The sequence below is a fragment of the Rhipicephalus sanguineus genome, chromosome 3, assembly GCF_013339695.2.
Source record: "Rhipicephalus sanguineus isolate Rsan-2018 chromosome 3, BIME_Rsan_1.4, whole genome shotgun sequence".
NCBI classification, from domain to species: Eukaryota; Metazoa; Arthropoda; class Arachnida; order Ixodida; family Ixodidae; genus Rhipicephalus; species Rhipicephalus sanguineus.
Window position 1 is genome coordinate 180,160,066 of NC_051178.1, and position 24,143 is coordinate 180,184,208.

The 24,143-nt window shown below is 47.9% G+C and overlaps 1 protein-coding gene across 1 annotated transcript in view; it reads left to right on the forward strand.

Annotated features, from left to right (window-relative positions):
• Positions 1 to 24,143, forward strand: part of LOC119387762 (solute carrier family 22 member 2) — a 29,638-nt gene continuing 5,495 nt past the window's right edge. The window contains exons 1-6 of the mRNA XM_037655271.2: positions 1 to 166; positions 717 to 871; positions 5,407 to 5,575; positions 13,442 to 13,571; positions 21,604 to 21,719; positions 23,673 to 23,887. Of these exons, the coding sequence (XP_037511199.1) occupies positions 33 to 166; positions 717 to 871; positions 5,407 to 5,575; positions 13,442 to 13,571; positions 21,604 to 21,719; positions 23,673 to 23,887 (919 nt within the window). The 5' untranslated portion in view covers positions 1 to 32. The remainder of the gene's footprint in view (positions 167 to 716; positions 872 to 5,406; positions 5,576 to 13,441; positions 13,572 to 21,603; positions 21,720 to 23,672; positions 23,888 to 24,143) is intronic.

Genomic DNA, 24,143 nt, shown 5'->3' on the forward strand with positions numbered 1-24,143 from the left:
ACGAAAATGTTTGCACGTATATATGCATCTGCATGTATGCAAACTGTGTTCTATGTTCCCAGCACAACTGGGTGTGCGGTGACAGCTGGAAGCAGTATGTTCTCCACACGACCTTCTGGATTGGGTCGATGGCGGGGTACGTCACATCTGGATTCCTCGCTGACAGGTGAGTTACTGGACTTCATGGTGTTTGTAAGATAATTCGTAAACACTTAGAGGGGCGTTGTTGATGACGCCTTTCTTACCTGTGTATCTCCTTTTCATAATCTCCTTTTCCCCATTCCTCCTTCTCTCAAAGGCGCGGTTGAGGTCAACACCTCTGGTGAGACATTGACTGCGCCTCTTCCTTTTTAAGCATTCACTCGTGGGAACTCAATAGCGCTGGTGTAATATAAAGATTCCTCTAGCTTGATTCTATTACTTTCTTATCATCCTTCCACTTATGGCCAGCTGATCACAGCGATCACGTACGTACATATGGAGCGCCGCAAAGACTGAAGAAGCACGAAAAGAATAATAATAAGAAAAAAATAAGGCAGCTCTGTACTAGGGGTACCAAGCCTGAAAGAAGCGCGGAGTTGGGCGGCCTTCTCTAGAAAGAGCCGAATCAGGGAAATCTAAAGTCTGGCTGCACTGCCCACAGTGTACGTGGAGCACGCCGTTGCACAGACTTGTAAAGTGTGGTACACATCCTTAAGTTGCTATTGTGCTCGCAGGTTCGGACGTCGGGTGGCCATTGGTTGCCTCTCTGCTGTAAGCGCTCTGGCCAATCTGATGCCGCTCGTCATCTCACAGCACTGGGGCCTGGCTGTGGCTAGGCTCATCGCTGGCTTGGGCGCTGAGAGTGTCTGCTCTACGATTTTCGTTCTAGGTAGGTCGACTCGGTTGTCGTTGGTTGAGTGACATATATACCGCGTGGCAGCAAAACACATATGGAAGGAAAGCACGCCTTGTGCGCAAAGGCTGTCGGAAAAGGTCAAATATAGTGCGTGTCGTGGTTGACCGCGTATGTTTTCTAACGCCATCCTGCTTCTTTTCGCCTCTCGGGCATGCTGGTTCTCTCACAACCCGATGAACACACAGCACGTGAACCCGCAACGAATCCGTGGGCCGAGAAACTGTGAACAAAACGCACGCACGCACGCTTTAATATTTAGAGAGTAAGAATGATGGGATTATTAGAATGAAAATTGAATTATAAAACCGGCAGCAAAAAATGCCCACCCTGCACTTAGCAATTAAACGAAAATTACATTGCATTATACTTCATTGGCAGCGAACGAATTACGTTAGCAGCTGTACTTTGACATGTGAAAGCTTATTTCACCATGATGTAACCGCACAGCGCGAAAAATAAAAATATAAAACGAGGACACAGATACGGGAATGAAAGGCCAAGCGCCACGTTTTTCGCGCTGAGCAGCGAACATCATGAACCCATACAAACTCGCTCGAGCCTCCGCGTTATAAGCCTAGTTTGGAAAAGTTTCTTTTTTGTTTTTTGACACTTTCTTCATGAGAAAACATCCGAACGTGGAGGTGGTGCCTGAGGAGTCTGCATTGATTCGCATGTTGATACGCGCATCTCAGCACACGCGGAAGTTCGCGTACACGCGAGAATTATCCTGCAGGACATGCAGTGCTCGAGCGGGACATATATAAGAACTGAGGGAGCTCACGAAGCTTTCGCGACAAGAACGGCTTGCACAATCGTGGTTTGCTTGCACGGAGACCAAACAGAAAGCACCAGAGCACCTGAAACGAGACAGGTGGATGTTTGCGAGACTGATAGCAGCAATAATTATAAAGGAAGACGAACGTGCAAGGAATAGCGAGAAAAGAATTGAGCAATATCAAGACTGAGCTTCACGTCGAGAGGCATCGCGATTGCGTTAACGTTTCCTAACGCGACCTAGCTCGCCCGACGACTTCGAGGCGGAAAAAGGAAGGCCTGTCATGTAATAGTATATGTACGCTGGCACGCAGACGCACACCTCGCACGTATGCGCGCACGCACGCATATATCTGTTGCAACGGCACTGCCGACTCGCAGGCAGTATTGACGCGATGCATTCCGCTTCGTTTCGATATACGTGACGAAATTTGCATTGGCATTCGAAGGCACGATTGCTCTTTGCTCCAGCCGTCGTTTATATATACTTCTTCGTGTTGCTTTTTCCGCTTCCCCTTTCCCAGCCTCACTCTGCCTCTAACCGAGCGTATGTATATATACTTCATGCAAGATACATACGGAGCGTATACGATAAAAGAATCTTGTCTCTTTTATTTTCTCTTTATTGCCGCATTTCTTTCGCCCTCTCTTTTTGCTTATTTTACCGTGGCGGCATGTAAGCAACGTTAGAACCGCCTATGACGCGCTAGGTGGACTTAGGACTTCCGCTGGGGAATTTTCTCGCTCCATCAGCAAGCATTTATTCCCTCCTGCATTCCGCTCGATACACAGCTACAGCTATCGCGCATTTTGAAATGGCTTGTACGTCCCGATACTATAGATTACTACGGGTGTATACAAGCGTTCTAGCAGGAATGTCGGATGATGTACGAAGAGCAACGGCAAACCTCGCCTCGCAAGGTCACGGTTGGTTATTTCGCGAAAAGACGCGAACAATAAAGTCTGCTAGAAAACTCGGTTGCGTTTCTATACATTGCAACGCTTACACTTCACCGAATTGATCGAGGTCTTTCGATTTATTGCAGCCGTCTTTCAATCGCCTAATGAGTGCTCGACGAAAAAAGAAATAATAAAGAAAAGAAATTACGGGTTTGATGTTATTGTAACAAACGTATAGGCTGCGGATGACGCCAGTGTGACAGACTCATTCAGATAAATCTTGGCCGTTGGGTTCTATAAAGTGCACAGGATATATTATAAAGATTCCTTCACCTATATCGTAAAACGAACCACGCTGCCAGGAATCGAGCCGGTGACCCCATGTTTAGCGGCAGAAAAAGCTGGCTCCTACTTAACTGGCGCAGGACTTAAGGGAGAACATGCTGATGATAGAATGCAGAATGTTGTGACGACCACCCAGAGACCCCGTCGAGTGAAATATTTGGCCGTCATATGTATCAGCAAGGTCAACATACACACATGGTTCACAAAGCGGGCCTGCATGTATGCGTAATGCCACATATACGTGCACATACACATCGGATCGAAAAATGCGTAGTACAGCTTATTCTACAAGAAAATAGGCATCACAAAGATTTCCAAGCGACAAAATAGAAAACTTATTCCTTGCTGCGCGTACAGTTAGGCCACCCGTCAAGATGACCAGTCAATGCACAAAGCTGTTCTTCAACTCCGTAAGCACTTGTCTTCTAATGACGTTCCCGGAAAATGCTGACTCGTATAGTCCGCTGCAACCGAAACCATAACATCGCGTGATCCGAAACGTCTTCCATGAGGCAAGTTCTTCGCGACAGCGCACACCACCAAACTGTTGCGAAATGCACGCCATCTGTTAAGGCAGCAGGTATGCTTTTTTCTCTACCATAGCTGAGCGTACGCACATGGTCGGAAAGGGTATCGCCAAGCGAGCATTCCCAGAATTTCTTGCAGCTGTCGCACGTTGCGCGCAAGCCAGCAGTCTAGCATTGCCCATTCTTTGCGCGTGGTTCCGCGCCTACGTGACGGCAGGACCCAAGGGCAGGGCAGTCGCTCGAGCAGCACCCACGCACGCATGCACTGGCAACACGCCAGGGGATAAACACAGCACAGCGACGCTATCTCAAATGGAACATATAATGACGTTGGAGTCATCAGCCGTGTAGCGAAGTAGAGTCGCTGTTAGTAGTAGTCGTAGTAGTAGTCATAGGCGTGCGCACAGGGGGGGGGGGGGGGGGGGGAGGGGGGGGGCGCCCCCCTAATAACCTAAGAGGGGGGGCGCAAAATCTGCCCCGTACATTGACCCTTCTAGCCACCTAAGAGGGTGGGGGGGGGGGGGCGCAAAATCGGCCCCATACATTGACTTAGTAGGGTGGGGGGGCGCTGCGACGAACCTTTGCCCCTCCTAATGGGGAACCCTGCGCACGCCTATGGTGGTGGTAGTAGTAGTAGTAGTAGTAGTAGTAGTAGTAGTAGTAGTAGTAGTAGTAGTAGTAGTAGTAGTAGCGTGTTGCTGTTAGTAGTAGTAGTAGTAGTAGTAGTTAGTAGTCGTTGTATACGTGTCGTTGTAGTTGTTGTAGTTGTTGTTTTTTGTGAGGAAGAGGCAAAGGCGCGTTAACTATCAGGGGTGTAGCCAGAAATTTTTTTCGGGGGGGGGGGGTTAATTCAACCATACTTTACGTATGTTCGTGCGTGCGCTTGTATGTGCGCGTGTATATATACGCAAGCAAAACTGAAAAATTTCGGGGGGGGGTGAACCCCCCCCAACCCCCCCTGCCCTGGCTACGCCCCTGTTAACTATCACACGGTCTGTGGACACCTCATAACCAGGAATGTTAACACGAAGCTTTTCGATGCCGGGTTCTACCAAGGGCTGGGTGACGTCACTTACGCCAGTAAACACCGCACGCTAGTAGTCTAGTATACGCGCGAGATGCTAGACTTCTTCTTCTCAGTCAATACAATTGACCTAGAAGAAAAGAAGAAAAAGAAGACGGTGCCTTTCGCCTTCGAGTCGCCTAAGGCGAATGCGTAAGGGACCGTGCGATCTTTTCTTTACGTATATCACTGGGAGTGTTAACCAGCGTCCGTGTACTTATTTTGAGGTCACATCAGGCAGAACAGAATGCACATTAAGGGCGAAATTGACATTGCTCGAATAAATAAGAAATGCTTTACCGAGAAAAGAATTGACTATTTCTACTTTCTTTATCTTCCGTCGCAAAATGTTTTTCGAATTTTCGTCGAAGTAAGCATGCTTATAGACCTCCTGTGTTGTGTTGCACGGTACATTTCAATATAATCAGGGTGCACAAAGGTCACTGGACCGTTGTATGAATTACTGACAAGTTCATTAATGCGCATACCGCAGGCTGCTGCGCGATAGAAGTGGTGATCGTATGAGGAGCTCTTCTTGCGTAGCGAAAGAAGATACTGTGCGGTCACTGTGCCTTCTATTGTTCTTGCTTCTTATTTGCTCCTTTCTGTATCTTGTGGAAGTGGCTCATGAGTTTCAGTGTGAGCAAGGTTTCGAATATACCAGCATCACAATTATCATCGTCATCGTCGCACCACCATCCTCCTCCTCATTCTTCTGAATTTATTGCTGTGTGTCTGCATTTACAGAGACATATTCGTCTTCTCTTCATTGCCGCTGGAATCACTGAATGTGCAAAAGAAAGCGGCGCTGTGATATTTATCGTATTCTTTACCAAAGCTTGCCACATCGCACACATATCGCGAACGACAAGCCCACTTTCTGTAACCTTACCGCGCAGTGATCGAGTTCACCATTCCCGAGAGGCGCACGCTCATCGGCTTCGTGTGGGCCTTCAGCTGGACCATCTTGGCATCTTCCTATCCCTGGTACGCCGACCTCATCCAGAGCTGGCGAGGGCTGGTCGTCACTAATTCGGCGCTCAGTGTCGCCATACTGGTCATTCTTTGGTAAGTTTCCGCGAAACCACACATGCTTGTGGTTGCAAAAGATTATGACAATCTTAGCTCTGAGGAATTGGAGCCCAGTACTTGTTCTTCTGCATTCAATACTACAAACCTTGTAGAGAGCCAAGCATGGTGCGTAAAAAGATAAACTAAGCAAATATAAATGACGTTAACAAAATTTGAAAATATCAAAGCACGGCGACATGCAATAAAGAACTATTTTAGTCGATTACAGTGTGAGTGGAAACAAAACTTGAATGAGACAGTTCGTGTAAAATGTGGCGTCATTGAATTAGGATGATGGGGGCGAGCAGGCCCGTAGCCAGGGGGAGGGGGGAGGGCAGTCCCCCCCTCTTCCGAAATTTTGATCACACATGGTGTCTTATCGAAAAAAATCATGACAATAGGCGTTTTTCTCAAATAGTCAAGGTTTTCAGCAAGTGCCCCTCCCCCTCCCCCCCCCCCCCAAAAAAAAAAAAAAATACTGGCTACGGGCCTGGTAGCGAGTATGCCTTGATGTTGAACACGAAAGATAGGGTGAATGTTAATTGCCAAGTCCCGATTTCAAAGCAAGAAAAGAAAGCGTATTAAAAGAAAATCTGCAACGAACAAGCGTGAAAGCTATGACCCCTTCACGCTCATGTGCGCGTTGAATGGAAACGTATCTGTGTAGTTTTTGACAGAGACTTCAAAACGTGCACACAAGACCATCCAATTCTGGGCGGTGCAGCATCGCCTCCATTGCACCTCATCCGGCGGAGCTGCTGTACCTTCTGCGGTCTCTACAGTAAACATAGGTTATAAACAGTCTTTAGTGGAACTACCTCGCCATTCGCGTAACATTTTGGTGGAGGTGTGGATGGACAGTATACAATATTTTGACCAGCTTCTGAAACATTAAGAATAAAAATTTGCGAGCTGAGCTGAATTAATTCATACGTCCAGTAAAGCTACCTTTTACCGAAATATATGTCCTAATGCCTACAATCGCCTATAGACTTAAGTGAATTGTACTCTGGAGCGCGCAGCATGCGACCATTATTATCTTCGCTCCCGGTGTATCATGTGCTTGAAATTTCATTAAAAAAATTGAGAAGACGTTCCACTCTGTGAATGTGGATGTGAATGTGGATGTGGATGTGGAGCACACGACACAGAGGTGACACAGAATTTGGAAACATATAGCCGATCACGCACCCTGCAGCTAAATCCAAAATGTGTGTCCAGAAAGTCCCTTTTGAATTTAGCGTATTCTCATTTATAAAGATTTCCGTTTGAGCATGAATACGCCTTTTTTGCCGCGACATGCGTCGTCTTGTCTGGATTGCCGCATGGCGTTTCGCGCACAATCTCAATTGGTGTTGGCAGCCCGTGTGTTCCTTCCTTCATTTTAAGTGGGCCTGTGGTGAGTAGTGAAGTTTGCCCAATTTCTGTGGCACATACCTGCGCCATGTTTTTTTTTCACGCGCACTGACACATCCTAGTCCTATAGAGCGTCGCTGTAAAACCTGGCCAACATTATTATGTCCCATCAAGGTGGCCTTGTTCAACGATGCAGAAGAGTTGAGATCTGGGCCAGTTGGTTCATGATACTTGACGAAAGCCAGCAAAAGAACGGGACACGAGAAAAGGCAGACACACACACCGCTGGAACTAACAACTGTGACTTTATTGAAGAAAAACATTCAACGAAGAAACCTCACAACGCATGTGCAGCACGTCTGTATCACCGACAACGTCACCCGGTGAAAGATTACGCAATCATCTTTCTTGCCATCGTTGTAACACACTAAATTCCTTGTCAATGAGGCAAATTGACGGTGTGCTTATACATCTATCTCCGCTTTTCCTAATGAAGTATGCCTCCACAATTTCCCTTTCTTCTTTACCCTTACCTCTTCCCAGATAAGTGACATTACTGAAAAGTGGGTAGCAACCGCATTCCCGACAGTGACGTGCAAGATTCGCCCCATCATTCGAACTCAAAGAAGCGTGATGTTCACGCAACCTAGTATTAATACATCGGCCGGTTTGGCCGATGTAAACCTTATCACAGGTCAACGGAATGTTGTACACAACACTTGTAGCACATTTCGTGAAGCAATGCTCGTGTTTCGTAGTGCACACCGGATTGCTAGTCTTTCCACGAGCCACACGTGAGCACAGGCTAGCAAGTTTACACGGAGCTGAAAGAACAATGTTTACGCCCTGTCGCGCGGCAACCTTTTTGATATTATGTGAAACCTCATGTATGTAAGGTAGGATTTCAAACGGTTCTCCCGAATGCGTTGTGCTGGCAGACCAGTGCTATTTTGTGGCCTCTTAATCTTTTGTAGCACAGATTCTGCCACCGCGTACAGCAGATCCCTTGGGTAACCAGCAGCTTCCAGCCTCTCGAACTGGTTGTCCAGGCTGGTCTTCATAGCGTGAGGGCAACTTTTTTTCAGAGCATTTAAAAAACAGTTTGAAATAATGCCTCTTTTAACAATCTTTGAATGTGCTGACCCAAACGGCAAAAGGGCTTTCTTACTCCTAGGCATAAAACACCAACAAAGATGGTCATCACCATGAAAAGTTAATTGAAGCTCTAAAAATCTGATGGACCGGTTGCATGGAAGTTCATGGGTGAAGCTAAGAGCGTCAGAAGAAGCCTCAAAAGCTTCCACGACCTGGTGTACAACCCCAGGTTTTGAGGCTTCTTCTGACGCTCTTAGCTTCACCCATGAACTTCCATGCAACCGGTCCATCAGATTTTTAGAGCTTCAATTAACTTTTCATGGTGATGACCATCTTTGTTGGTGTTTTATGCCTAGGAGTAAGAAAGCCCTTTTGCCGTTTGGGTCAGCACATTCAAAGATTGTTAAAAGAGGCATTATTTCAAACTGTTTTTTAAATGCTCTGAAAAAAAGTTGCCCTCACGCTATGAAGACCAGCCTGGACAACCAGTTCGAGAGGCTGGAAGCTGCTGGTTACCCAAGGGATCTGCTGTACGCGGTGGCAGAATCTGTGCTACAAAAGATTAAGAGGCCACAAAATAGCACTGGTCTGCCAGCACAACGCATTCGGGAGAAACCGTTTGAAATCCTACCTTACATACATGAGGTTTCACATAATATCAAAAAGGTTGCCGCGCGACAGGGCGTAAACATTGTTCTTTCAGCTCCGTGTAAACTTGCTAGCCTATGCTCACGTGTGGCTCGTGGAAAGACTAGCAATCCGGTGTGCACTACGAAACACGAGCATTGCTTCACGAAATGTGCTACAAGTGTTGTGTACAACATTCCGTTGACCTGTGATAAGGTTTAAATCGGCCAAACCGGCCGATGTATTAATACTAGGTTGCGTGAACATCACGCTTCTTTGAGTTCGAATGATGGGGCGAATCTTGCACGTCACTGTCGGGAATGCGGTTGCTACCCACTTTTCAGTAATGTCACTTATCTGGGAAGAGGTAAGGGTAAAGAAGAAAGGGAAATTGTGGAGGCATACTTCATTAGGAAAAGCGGAGATAGATGTATAAGCACACCGTCAATTTGCCTCATTGACAAGGAATTTAGTGTGTTACAACGATGGCAAGAAAGATGATTGCGTAATCTTTCACCGGGTGACGTTGTCGGTGATACAGACGTGCTGCACATGCGTTGTGAAGTTTCTTCGTTGAATGTTTTTCTTCAATAAAGTCACAGTTGTTAGTTCCAGCGGTGTGTGTGTCTGCCTTTTCTCGTGTCCCGTTCTTTTGCTGGCTTTCGTCAAGTATTGTTCAACGAAGTCTTTGTCATTATATATGCACGTCTACGGGTCTAACAAAATTTTCCTCGGCAAACCAAAAAGTTGCTCTCACGAATGTTCGTATTGCATCACGTTATAGACTTAACTTATTCGTCTCTAAATAAATAAATAAATAAATAAATAAATAAATAAATAAATAAATAAAGACAAGTTAGCGGCTCGAATACTTAATAACATGAAGATACTATGTCCTCAGATCAAGTTATACTACTTGTAAATTCCTAGAAATTCCCATCGGGAATTCTCGGCTCTGTGAGACGCAAGATCTCGATCTAAACGCCTCGGCCAAGGCACGAGCGTATATGTACAAGTCGACACGGCAGCAACTCGCGCGCACGCACGCGCTGTCTGGCGGTCTATTTTCGTGCCCAGGAAATAGAAAAAGTCCAGCGCGGGGAATCACCCTTGGGAAACACCACGCTCGGAGACACCGCCACGATAAGCACTGACAGCAGCCCTTTTTTTTTTTTTTTTCGGGCGCCGTGCCTTCGCTATATTTATCGATACTCATTCACGAAGAGGCGATCGCACCGGCATTTTTTTGTTTCTTAATCTTTGTTTTTGCCGCATCTTTCCTCCACGGGCTCGCAGTCTGTGCCAATGATAAGACTTTTACCGAAGGAGAGACGGCTGCAGCGGCTGCTCCCTCTCTTTCTCGGTCTCCGATTTTTGTTTTATTCACGCGGGATCGTGGCCTCTGCTCGCGACGAAGACTACTTGGACGAAGCTCTTGCAGATTAGTGGCTTGCAGTGCAATCGCACCAGGTGCGCGACCGCGGCATGAATGCATAGATAGCCGGCCGTTTAATCCTGACGCGTATACAGGTTCGGTGGATGTTTTCATTTGCAACGTTCGGCCAGTCTACGTAGATTCGCTTCCAGACCAATGACCTCTATGCTCGTGTGTTTTCCCTGTGTCGTGCGATGAACGAGGAGGCATACCCGTAAATAGATTAATTGGACAGTCAGTGCTCGTACAATTCATTTTAACACATAAGCCTTCGTAGCATCTTTTCTCTCGACTTGGATTCCCAGTTCTACGCGAGGTAGCTGGAAGTGGAAATAGCACCAGCAGACAAAACACACGAAGCACGTTATGCACACAGTCGGCCACAGATTTATGTGGAACGCGGAGTCTGCGGGTAGACCGGATTACCGCGAAGTCTGTGCATACACGTAGCCCCGAAGTGAATATTTAATTTGCAGTACCTTTTGCGACGTACGCATTGACTGTCTACAACATTCGAAGCATTAAGACTTAGGATAATCACAATGTACCTTGGAACCCGTTTTTCGCTATCCTTTGCGGTGAGACTATCCTTTGCGGTGAGTTTATTACGTTCCGTAAATAAAGTACGGAGCTGTGGAGGGGCTGTGTATCCACAGGTAGTAAGTAGTATTGTGGGAGGCTCGGATGTAGCCACACTTTTGACACGTGACGACGACTTAGCGAGCGCCGATAGTGTAGCCGTCATTCTCTACTATCTTGTATATTGGCCTCGAGGCCCACCACTAGAAACTCCGGCGCCACCGTCGGCGTGACGTGCTTGGCAGGATCACGTGGTCTCAGCGGCCGCGTCGGCTGCTTGTGGCGCACTGCCGCGTGCTTTGAAAACGAGTTTCAAGTCCCACATGCGCTGCGGACTGTTCAAATTCGGAATTTTTCTCTCATTTTCTACTCAACTGAAACCATTGTAATAGAGTGGCTGCCTCCGAAGGCGACGAACATGGGGCTCTACCGCTCGGTGCCGCAGTGCCACGCTTACGCAAAGGAGCCCAGTGTCAGCCTGCACTGGTAACCGCGGGACAAGAAACAGCGTGAAGTATTGGTTGTAAAGCTAAGAACCGGCAAGTAGCCATCCGCTACGAGTCTTGTGTGCAACAAGCACTTCCGCGACGAAGACTTTTGTTACTGCGTCGGGCCTGCGATGTTCGGTGAGTAGCAGACAGCGCGCACTGAGACGATGGCTTGCGCGCGCTTCCCGCCGGCGGATGATGCTTATCTGCCACAGGATGGTAAAAGCGCTACCTTTTACCACGTGCGATGCCATCTTAGAACCCTCCAATGCGACCTCTTGATCGTCGGCCCAGTGCTCAGCGTCCACAAAATCGGCTGCAGATGCGCAAGTCATTGTTTAGATACGTTGAAGAAACGCACAGGGTCCCTTATGCATTCGTTAAAGATGACTAGAAGGCGAAAGCCATCTTCTTCTTGTCAGTCGATGTACTGATTTTCCCGCGCCCCCCTCCAAAAGCGTTCTGCACCTAACGCGGTTTTGCACGGCCTCCATGACCGATCACGGAGGCAATGCAAAGCGACCATGACGTGTGAATACGTCATCATGTGACGTCATAATGACGCTACATATTTTGGCGATCTGTGACGTCATATGGTGACACCATCACGTGACGATTATTTTTTGCATCACTCGTGTTGACGCCGCGGACGCGGGACGCCGACGGGCGACCTTCCCATTTGATGAGGCATGCGTTGCTTCATAAGCTACTTAAATTTTGCATTGCCTCCGTGATCAGCCCACCGATGATCGGCCCACCGGCCAACCCCATGTATTTTCTTGGAGCCTCATTTATTTACGTGGGAAAAATGCCACCCTGTTGGCGTTAGACACGACACTGCTGCCAAAATTGCTGGGGTACTCGTCAAACATTTACTATCCTGTTTTGCGGCTGCTGGTTGCTGCAATACCTTCTATTTTATTCACCGCTATTTCAAGTTCATGTGGGTCCTAGCTCACAGCCGACGTTTGCAGAACAAGTCCGGCAAACGTTACTGTATTTTCTTTCTTTCCCTAGGCGTCGCATGCTACTACATGCTCGGTCTCGTAGACTGGTTCTCCTTCCACCAACAATACCGAAGTGGTGAAGCTTTGGTCTATGAATTTGTTGATGACAGAGGGCGGCAAGTTCACTGGAATGCAAACGGAACGATAATTAAGAAGCATTAAAAAAGGCGTCGCATTTGCTCGCGTTTTCTGTGAGCACCAAACGAAGCGAATGCGCTGAATAAAGAAACAGAAGCAGCGGCATTTGTCCGCTGAGAAGACCGATCAATACGCAGTGCGAGACAACTTGTCAAAGGACATTAAAACGTACCCGAATTTAGACCGAAAAAATAAAATCACTGAATCGTCGGGACGGCAGATCACAAAGTTGCCATGCGCACCGAAGCCGCAGTTGTAAGGAAATGTTTTTGAACTGCTCTGATAGCGTCCGCGCAACAGTAGTTGTTTGTTTACTCACAAACTCTCATATTTTGCGGCCTAAAGTTCACAGCGCGGTGCCAAAACGCGCTCGTAGCAAAAGCGAAACCATCAGTACGAACATACATGCAGACGCTCATACATGCAGAGGCACCGTCAGTCGTCGCGAACCCGTGCGATCGCTGGCTTGAGGCTTCTTTCTGTTATGCTCCGTATGGTTATACAGGCAGTCTACTCTAACGAGATATCTCACATAGTTTGCACTCAACGAGTGACTACCTTTCACGCAAGAAGCCAGTTCAGGGTTCTCCAACGCGGTGACCGCGTGAAGCGGGTGCTCAGTTTTCTGCAAAGAGACAGCGACTGTAGACTATCTTGTGCTTTCAGTTCGTCGAAAATGATTATTTTGACAGTAAAGAACACAGTTCATTTCGAAAGTATTTACAGAAATGCCCTGGAGGGCTTCCGCGAGGTGTTTTTGTAGAGCGCCGACAGCAAAACCTATGGGGAGCGCGCCGGCGGTATCCTGCCTAGCACGCAATCGAGGCGCGTCCGATAGAGGGCGACTCCGTAACTCCTCGAGGCCAATATATATAATACTACAGGCATCTCTTCATTACGCGATAAACCGAGCCTATAGACATGTAAATTCAAATGCTTCAACACCTCTGACCTTAACTGTTCCTCAGTTGCAATCGATCGCAAATTATACGTGTTATAGCGCGAATAATAATCGACAAAGACGGGGACAGACAGGAGACAAGGCACGGGCGGCTTTCGTGGTTTTGCAGTTTCGCTTACACAATAGGTACACGCGTGCTCCTTCTCCATGTCTTGCCACTACGCTCTCACCATGCAGGTTTGTGCCAGAGTCTCCGAGCTGGCATCTCACAGCTGGCCGGAGGGACGAGGCCATTCGAACCCTCACCAAAATCGCCAGGGTCAACGGGCGACGGGAGATCACCGAGGACGACTTCAAGACACTACAGGTGAATCACATGCGCTTTGTGCCTCGCCACAGATACTATATATCGCATGAATTCTCCAGCAAATTTCACAACAGCAAACTGCCTATTGCCATTGAAAACTCGCGCCTTTACCCATACTTCAAGAGCCAGCAGCGGATGTCAACATTAGCTGACGTGCAAACAACACAAAACGGCTGTTGAGAGATCGCGCAGCGCGCGGCTGCTTAGCCCTAACTGCTTAAGTTTTTGCAACTAACATTTGTTTTGCACACAAAGTAGAGTGATCAAAAGTTGTGCTTTTGGTCTTTGGGAATCATTAAAAATTATATTTGAAGCACTGAAAGCCAGAATTCACATCTACATGCGGTGTTTTTGCCATACTTGCAAGTAAGGTCCCCATTATGGACCCCCTTCGAAAATTAAATTTTTGCCGCGGTGGTTTTTATTTTCGACCTGTGGAACCACGTTAAGTAAGATTTCGCAAACTGTATCTCTTTTTCATTCCCACATCTTTGTTCGGTAGTGAAGAGGTTAAGATGGACAGTGCGCCGCAGCGTGAAAGCAAGAACATAATGCGCATTAGAGCTCCGCCATCAACGCACATCATGACCATGCATTCACTCGACGTGAAACGATTAACCGTGTTAATTCCCTCGCTGTACGCTACATGTAGCTTCACGTGCGTTCTTCATTCCTGTGCCCGCTTGCGTGGCAATCGTACCTGGACCACGGTCAACGCCCTCGCGCCTAGAAAGCAACACAAAGGCTGCTGTGATTCCTGAAATCCACAGTGTGTTCATGCGAGCCGCTCAGGGGGTGAACACCCCCAGTGTTCCCGATCTCCGCCGTTTTGTGGGGCGTAGAATGGAGCAAGGCCCCTGTCATATAATGGTTACACATTGACCGCTTAACATCGCGGTGCGCTTAATTTTGCACATATGCGATAGTTTCAGCTTATTCTTCGATGTACACACTGCCACGTTGTCTAATCCAGGGCGATGGTTGAAATTTTCAGCACGTAACGTTAGAGCGCTAAACAACCGCAGCATTGCACTGCAGGCACGTAGGCAAGGCCCCCCCCCCCTCCGAAATTCGTCCAGCCTTCTATATGCCTGGGCAACTTTTTTTTCTTCTTGCCGTGGAAAGACTTTCTTTCGAACATCCAGGCTTTTGGCCCCCCCCCCCCCCCCCGAAAAAAAATGCTGGCTACGTGCCTGTGCACTGTTCCTTCTACAGCGGCACGCAAAATCGATGCGCTCTCGCCGTTTAATTGCTTGACCTGCTGTTGGGCCACTTGATATTTACCAAATAGCGCTAAAACATTTTAATGTTAAAACACAGTCGCACAAATGTAATGATGTAATGACAGAAACATCGCTCCTTCAATCTTTACATCATTTATTTTGCGTAGCGGGCTAGAATATAAATGCTGAAGCTGATTTATTTGCCTTCGCTCTAAAAAACTCTCTTCTCTGTGTGACAGTCATTGGCTTGTGCGTGGTTCTCTAATAAGGGCGGAGGGGGGAGGACAAGCTTCACCGGAGCCACCCCCCCCCCCCCATACATGCGCTCACCTATGGCGATAATGCCTGTGACGCTAAGTGTCCTCTTTCAGTTTCTTTCCCTCTCTTTGTCTTTCACTTCCCCCTTGTATAGAAGGGTTGCCAACCGAAAGTAAGACTATAATTGGACTCCCTCTTTGCCTTACATTTCCTCTCTTTTCTTCGATGACAATTAGACGCGCCGCCCTGCGGCGGCGTGTCGTCATATGCTGCGAAGCGGTGACCTCACAGAATGCGTTTCCGGTGTACGTTGGGCGTGGCCTCCTACACGGGGCGTCGGAGCGTGCATTTTACGCTACGTGGCGGTACGGCCACATTGTAATACACCCGACAAGGCGCTAAAATGCGACGATTAAGTAAACGAAAAGCACAACGGCACGTGTCGATGCGAAAAGCGCGCAACTATATAGTATAATACGACGGACAGTGCCACGCGTAAACTATATGCTGGAACTTTGTTTCCTAAGACAGTGTTTCCGTCTGAGGGTCCTTACTGCCGCAGTGGTATTTGGGAGAAAGAGAAAGAAAAGGAGAGAGTCACTTCGTGAAGTTACGTGCATGGCAAGTCAATTAGCTGTCACTTGTCCACCAATGGGCGGTGTGAACAAAGTTAATTATTTGTTGCTTTCAATGAATGGGGCGCAGCGGCGCAGGGTTTAATATTTGCGTAATGCACCCGCATTTTATTTCACGCGGAGTTTACGCTAGAAAGCTTTCCCACACTTCCCTATATGACGGAAGGACAGTCCTCCTATTTCGTGTAGCATGACAGTGTGGCATTCCAGCCCACTTCCCGGGATGATGATTAGCGACCTCGTCGTGTCTTTAGGGTTGTTCGTTTTAGGGTATCATAGTTCTTGGAATTCGGGGGGTAAAAATCGGGTGCTATTTTTTCAAGCTGATATTCGGGTAGAAATCGGGGTTTTATATTTACAAAAGTTCCGAGTAATATATATGTGCAAATTAATAATTAATTTAGGTCGGTACGTGGTTTTCAAATACGGGGAGGAATCGGGTATAACCCTATTCTCCTGAAACATGTTCGAGGTGCAACAACCGGGCAATGTAGGGTTTTACCCGAAAACGGACGACCCAATAGTATTAAATGAGCCATGGGTACGAGCGCGAGCATGTATTGCCGACTTTCCAGCGGTGTTTACTGCATACCCTCAATTCGTCGGCCGACTTGATATTAAACGTTCAGGCACATTCCGCGCTCTATATGCACGTGCCTTCGCAAGTTTTATTTTTTTCCGGTTCCACGTGTTTGCAGAAGGCGCACGAAGCGATCGATATACTTTTCCTGTCCGAGTGAGAGACGAAGACAAACAGTATCGCAACCGCAATACTCGCTTCGACGACGCACAGGATGCCGATTCAGTCGCATGCTGAGAGCCTATCTAAGCGTCACGCAACTGCGTTGACGCACAGACAATGTGCCCCGGCATACCTTGAATTCTTTCTGCCTCTGCTTTTTCTTTTTTTATCTATGTCTGAATTCCCACCGTTTCACCGCGAGTCAGACAATTCAGCTCCAGGTGCGCTTATATGAGTTATCTATGTAAAACACACGTGGCAGAAAAGCACTGTCACTCCAGCACACTGGATTCCGGCCTAGAGCACCTGCGGCGCGTTAAAACGTGGCTGTTTTGTTTGGCAACACGTGTGTGAGCGTCGTGGCTATGAGGTGCCGGGAATCAAGGTGCGCCCACACCTGTATAAAGCCTCTTCTTGCGGCTAGTAGCGCCATCTGCGATGGAGAATGAAAACCAGGTCGCCGTATGGCGGTCGTGCTACAACATTGGGCGCTCGGTTTGAAGCTCCTCATTTCGTGGCGGAGGAGCTTTCTCAGAATTTTACTTGAGGCTCCTGCGGGACGTCTCTCAGGCTGGGTGGTGCGCATATTATGATCGAAAAAAAAAATCAAATAAACAAAAAACAGCAACATTTACTGGGAATTCAATTGACATATATAGAAAAAGCGCCTTCTAATAGAGAGTTATGTCGAATAGAGCCGTGCACGGGCCGCATTCCCGAGCCTGAGCCCGGCCCGGGCTCGCTGACTGCGTCGAAGGCCCGCCCGAGCCGGAGGCTGCGAGCCCGCCCGGCCTGGCCCGACATACAAAAGCAAAAGCCCGGTACCGACCCGGTCCAACACTATGAAGGCTTGCTGCGGAGACAACGTATCGTTTTCCGATAATGTGGGATTTTATTCAACATATCAAAGTGAAACATAAGCAAACGACCCATTACAGTCACTATAGACACAGATTACACAGAGTCGTGTAAAAATGACAACTGGTCCAATGATTTGGGCTTCAGTGAAGTGCGGGCGCTCCTGCATTACATATCCTTTCGAACTGAATTTCCGTTCGCTGCTCGCACTGGCAGCCGGAAGCAAGGAAACAGAAAAAGAGAGAGGCGGGGAGGTTAACCAGAAACGCTTTCCGGTTGGCTACCCTACACTGGGGGATCGGGGAAGGGGAATAGAAAGACGAGAAATAGAGAGGAGGGAAGAGGGGGAAAAGAGAGAGAGAGAGAGAGAAGAGATGCAGTGCATTCACTACAGCGTGCGGGATTACACCACAAGTCAGAGGCGTTCGCACAAGCCCGTCGTTCTAAAAAAAAAAAAAACACTTGAGTGCTTTCATTGCCTTGTGGGCCGTCGAGAGATGTGGACGGTGCTGTAGTATAGCACCTGCACGGAAACTGGCCGATCATCCAGTCGCCGCAGTGCGTTGGACAGTACTTGTCTCTCCGAGGCAAGCATCTTTTCCGCAAGCATAGCAAGCTAGGGATATTTAGACTGCTTGTTCTTACACAAATTTAGTACCTTAGATGCAGGACAGGAGGATGATTCCATATGGATAGATAATAACAAAGCCCACCTTGCGTGACTTCAACTTCTCCCCTTGCGTTTAAAGTGGCTAAAAGAAAGAAGAACACAGAAAAGGGGTGGCGACCGGGGCGGTCGCGGAGAAGGCACTACATGCTGGACAACAATTCCGGAACGTCTATATTTTGGGCTTGATTCGGGCTTTGAAATTGGCCCGGCCCGCCCGGTAAAAAACAAGGTAGCCCGACCCGGGCCCGAGATGACAAGACGTCGCCCTACCCTAGCCCGGCCCGCAGGGCCGCACACTAGCTACCCGAAACACGCGCACACCTCTAATGTGGAATACTATTTTCGAATAATTGCGAAGAGGTGAAATATTTTATCGTGTCTGAGATTCACAACGCAATTGCTACAAAAAAAAAAAAAGCTCACCTTGGAAGTTATCTAAACCTGTTTATATTATACAGAAAAGATGAAAAGGGGGAGGATAGGCATACCGCAACACATACACAAGATCAACTGAGTACGAGCGATACAGATCAGCGCAGTGTTTGACAAAAAAATTCTAGTACAGGGCTTTGTGAGCCTTATATCGAAATGAAGTGGAACATATAGCGCTTAAGCATGCTTGATTGCGGCGCAATAAACATATCGTGAAAAGGGGGATAGAGAAGAGAAGAAAGTCTTGGCGCTTCAGTTTCCTCTCCTTTCTACCCCCGTTATCACGAAATGCTTTTTTTTTGTGCCACATTCGAGCATACATAAGCCACGGCCGCTCAATGAATCTAAGCGCCACCTTGCCCAAGAAGAACAAGTGTTTTCGGAACATGTGTGTTCCATATTTGCCCCACATGTCCATATGTGTTCGGAGTCCATACACAGTACCTGCCAGTGTTCAAACCAGTCTCACATAGAGAGAAGGGAAGATGAAGGAAACGTTAAATAGATTTTGTCTGGGTAGTCTGCTGCCTACACGTGGACAGAGTAGAGAGAGAGAGACGGCCGTATCAAACAAGCAATTTCGTCTTGGTGCACTCCTGCGATCAGATCTACAAAAGGCAAGGCTTCACGCGGCGTTCAAGCTGTCCAACGCGCAACGAAAATAAATTATGTCAAGAACTTACAAAAGAAATAAAGTAAGTACGACGAACTATTGTGAAAATATAAACGAGTGCTGAAAGGACACGAATTGTAGCGCGTTCAATAACCTTTTCTCATTGTTTGTAGTGAAGCGACCTGTCAGCGAACAGCTGTTTCGGGATATGGAGATGACCGTTCCGACAGACGCGGCGAGTTCTTTTTCTTTCATAGCAGCGTGGGGCCATTGAGGTCAGCGGGGACACAGCTGCGATTACTGTTGCGGAATGAAGATTGCGTGCTTGTTTGCCGACTTGTTTTCTGACGCGCCGGCCGGAGAGAAAGGTACTGAAGCACGCATGAAAGCTTATCTTTACGATACTGTAGCGTGTAGGAGCTCCACTCCACTAATGCGCATATAAGAAAATACTTAATTGTTTATCTCTCTTTTGGTTCCTATCTCTGTTATGATTACGGAAAGGTTTAAATAGGGACAGGGGCGACAAATAGGCACATGAAATGCTAGACAAAGGCATTCACCAACTGCTTTGCTTTCTAGACCAGGGCCGCAGAAGACGTTTTATGTAGATTGTGCCGTCTTGTTCATGCTAAATGTTATTATGAATGTGCATAAGCTATAGCCCGTCGTTTGTCTGCTGCACTTCAAGTAATAGCTACAAACAGCACAGTAAGCGATAAGTAGACTCAATAAAGAAAAAAAAAAAGCATTCGTCGGCGCCTCACCACTCTCCCATTTCCCTGGCTATTTCTTATGCGCCCACCATCAGCAACGTGCGGTCCATATGCGCTTGACGTAAACGCCCACCTGTTCCGTCAAGGAGGCAGCCAGCTAAGCTTGCAAACGCCTCATAACTTCGGAGCATAGTGGCCTGTGGGCACTATTACGTTTAGTGCTTCGTGCAGGTTTTAGGTGGAAAGTTATTATCGTCGCATGGAGCAGTCCGGTGTTATGCAAACAGTGTCTAATACACAGTATCACTGAAATAAAACGTGTAAAGGTGGGTGGTCCAAACAAGAGATTGCTCGTGCTCTTTATAGCGTGTAGAGAACGAATCCGTAGTCGAACGCTCTCGGTTCTCCGCTGTCGCCCTTCGTGACCACGCGTTTCGGTTCCTGGCTTGTAACAGTCTCAGTGGAGCGCCTAAGAATAAGAGAAACCGCAGAATCGTCATGCAAGCGCTACTGCGCGTCTTGCGATCCACCGGCCTTTCTGGACGACTGTAACGAGAACGCCCTTCCTGTGTGTGTTGTTTTTTATCCTGCGTGTGTGTATGTACGTTTCTTTTTCTTCCCCTCTCCCTCTATCTCTACACCCTCTTTCTTGCCCATATTTCCCCCCTCCCCAGTGCTGGGTAGCAAACCAGATGCTAATATATCTGGTTAACCTCCCGGCCCTCCTTTTTTCATCTCTCTCTCTCTCTGGATTCAAGGAAATAAACAATTGCCGGTGTCCTTAGGTCCTTTCTATGAGGCACTCAAGGCGAAAGCCTTTTCATTTTTCTTGCCCCTTCATACCTTCCTAGATTGTTCTTCGACGACGCGAACGGGTAGTCGCACGTTCGTAGTTGCTGTGGCTGATGCTGATGCTGATGATTATGATAATGAGCTATAGCTCAGCTCTTAAGAGGTAGGCAGCTTTCAATAAACCACTCGTTACGCAGTTCACATGGTGTGACGCATGGTGTGACACCTCGTGTGACGCCTTGTCACAGCTTGTGACAGCTTGTGTGACGCCTGGTGCGACTGTACGCTTCGTCACGATATATTACATCTGTTAACGTGACGCCTTGCCCGACACCACGACTGTATAGGGTCTTTTTTGAATGCTGTTTCAAGCGTTGGCGTGATTCGTGGTAGAATACTTGACTGCCAGGCAAAATACCTGGTTTCGATTCCTGTTCGAACCCTGATTTTTATTGAGGACACGTGGGCTTCTGTACTGCACGCCACGGCCAGCGTCTGATGAGGCACTTAAGGCTTTCGCCTTAATAAGAGCAGTCTAAGCAATCCTCCAAACAACCGTCCAAGCATCGTGTAATAACGCATACCTCGATCGACGAAAATCCGTGTTCGGATCATTGGCCACATCTTTCTATTTGATCACCATACTACGATAGTCTACTGAATTATCAGTTACACAATCCTGTAGTGAGCAGCTCGCGTTCCTTTCTAGTACACTTACCAGAGCCGTATATGGGGAAGGGTATATATGTGGCTCTGACACTTACTGTACTAAAACATGGTAGGAAACTTACTGCTAGTGTTAAAGCCGAATGGTAACTTCAGGAGATTTCTCCACAAGAATGGCTCAGAGCAACTTCTGTAAATGTGACTGCTGTGTATGATACAAAAATGCAGCGAGCATATACTTCCATCGCAGTTGTTTCATGCTTCAGTTACGTAGTTCATTGTGCCTCGTTTCTAGACAGTGTGCCTTAAGCATGCACACTATGACAATTAAAAAAAAGAAAAACGATACAAGAAAACTGGTGAAAAAAAAAAAGATTTGATTTGCGCTGATAATGAATGCGGTTTTATAACCTTTTTGAACCCGTAGATAAAGACGGCGGAGGTGACCCAGTCGGAGCAGAAGAGGAGCTTCTGGAAAGACACCCTTGCTATGGTGGCGACCCCACGCCTACGGAGGAATACTCTGGTGCTGTTCGGGGGATGGTAAGACACAACCTGCATTCACTTCACTGCTGTTTAAGCCGGCCGTTCCTACGCGAGGCGTTCGTATGAACTCTCCTAGCTATGACGTCACTGTGCGTTGCCTAGCAACCTGGTACATCTGCGCTTGGCTTCGCCGAGCTTCGCACATGTGTCTAGCCATGACGTCTCCTATAGCTATGCCGAGCCGTGACTACGCTTCTCCTAGCTGTGCCGAGCCGTCACCCCACTTCTTCCACCTGTGCCGAGCCGTGACGTCACTTCGTCTCTCCTAGCCGCGTCGCTCGTACCCAGCCGAGCTCCCGCTGCTGCATATGCGGAGCAAAGGCTGTGACGACTGCGCATCTGCTTCGTTCGCGGCCGACATGGACTTCGCCTAGCTGTGCCCGGCACGTGCGTGGGTGTAGCTTAGCCATGACGTCACTGGGAGGATATAGCTAAAACTTTGCAATGCTGGGATCAATCTTCGCGTTACCTAGCTAAACTTCGCAACACCAGCAAAACCTAGCTAACCCTTTGGAAAACTTAGGAAAAGCTAGGTCGACTCCCAGCTCCGCTGTTTCCCCAGCCTTGCACCACAAGTGCAAGCTGCCCACATTTTGTCCTCATACGACCAAGCGAATGACCCATAGTGCGCTGGTTGAACGTTATTTGACGGTACCATGCATGGTTACTGCTGCTGGGTAGAAGGAGCGGCGCCCTGAAAGGTATACCAGGCCTTTGGCAACGTCAACGCAATTAGGAGCGCCGCCACTGGCGTTGGTGTCATGCTTCTGGGACGTTGGGGTCCACAGTCCGGCGTCACTGCCATGGCGATGTAAAGACACACTGAGAGGTCGAAAAGTATAGGAAACCTTACTATCCAGGCCTCACGTGCTCGCTCCGCTAGCGCTGCTATTTTGGTAGACTCTGTCGTCATCGGCGTGTCGGCACATTGTCGCTGGGACAGATTGATTGATTGAAAACATTCTTTATTGCATAAAAATTTCACGAGTCTAATGGGAGGACAGCCTGGCTCGGCCGCGCTCTGGTTTTCGAGCTGCCATTGCCCGACCAGCGAGCCATTGCTGCAAGTCAGGGTCGTCAATGGAAAAGAAGGCTTTCCGATGCACTAAACTTGGATAGAGGATGAGGTCTAGGTTACCACGCGAGGTCAAGTTGGCAAGCCCACGTTTCGTGGCGGCCATCTAACCAACCGTGTGCGAGCGGTACATGCACCGTCAGCAGCGGCGCAACACGACGAATACGGCAGGCCTGTCACTGCCGGCTTAATTATAGTCGGTTAAACCTAAGAATAAATGTAAGCTCCGCCCAAAGCCGTCGCTGTTCCCCACAGAGAGAATTTGCATACATGCCACAGCAATTTACAATGCTTATATATGTGACGTCAGGCACCACGCACGTATTTTAGGTAGGTGACTTTCCCATACAGGCACATGTTCGTATGGCTAGCTTTCGGTCGAAAACTTGGAATTCCTGGCAAATTGCAGCAAAGATTCCGACTTCACTACTCATCCAAACGAAATATTTTAGCAAGGCACGGTGAACTTTTCATTCATAATATGCGTAGTACTTACATCAGTAGAATCCTTTGACGGGCGAGTTGGTTCATTGTCTTAAAATAAAAGCAGAGCGTCCCTCTTGTCCTGCCTTTCTTGCGCTCTGATTTTATTTTAAGTACTTACATTAGTAGTGAAAAAGAACTTATGTTTAGTACGGAAACCACCAAGCACGACTCTCTTGCAGATATGAATGCCGGGCGCACCGCAATACTGGGGGCGGAGCTTGTATTTAATATTAGGTAGTAACCGACTATAAACGCAGTCAGCAACGAAGCACAAAATGCCACACCACCGACAATAACGCCGTCCAAATCCACTAGCACAGATGCCCATAGTTGGATTTGCTGGTACTTGTTGACTCATGTCCTCCTCGGTGACTGGACACGTGGTGCAGGTTCCTCATCTGCCTTGTCTACAACGCCAACACGCTAGAGCTGAGCCATCTAGGCCTGAACGTGTACGGCACCTATTCGACGGCCATCGCGTTCGAGCTTCCCGTCAACCTGTTCACCATACTGGCGCTGGACAGGCTGGGACGGCGGTGGCCCAACGTGGGCTTCATGTTCATCGGCGGCACCATTTCCCTAGTCATGGCCCTGCTCAGGACTGGTACGTACGCTGTTTCTTAGTCCGACACACAGTTACTATAAGACCTTTTTGCCGGCTAGTTGGTTCATATCATTGAACGGGTAGCGTACTGCGCAAGCACAAAGGGCTGAAGAGACAAGAAAGAGCGCAGACTTCCAACTGTGGAAGTCTCCTGTAGAAGTCTTTGGAAGTCCGCGCTCTTCCCTGCCTCTCTTTCTTCTTCTACCTTTCGTGATTGCGCAGTACGCTACCCGTTCAATGATACAGTTACTAATTA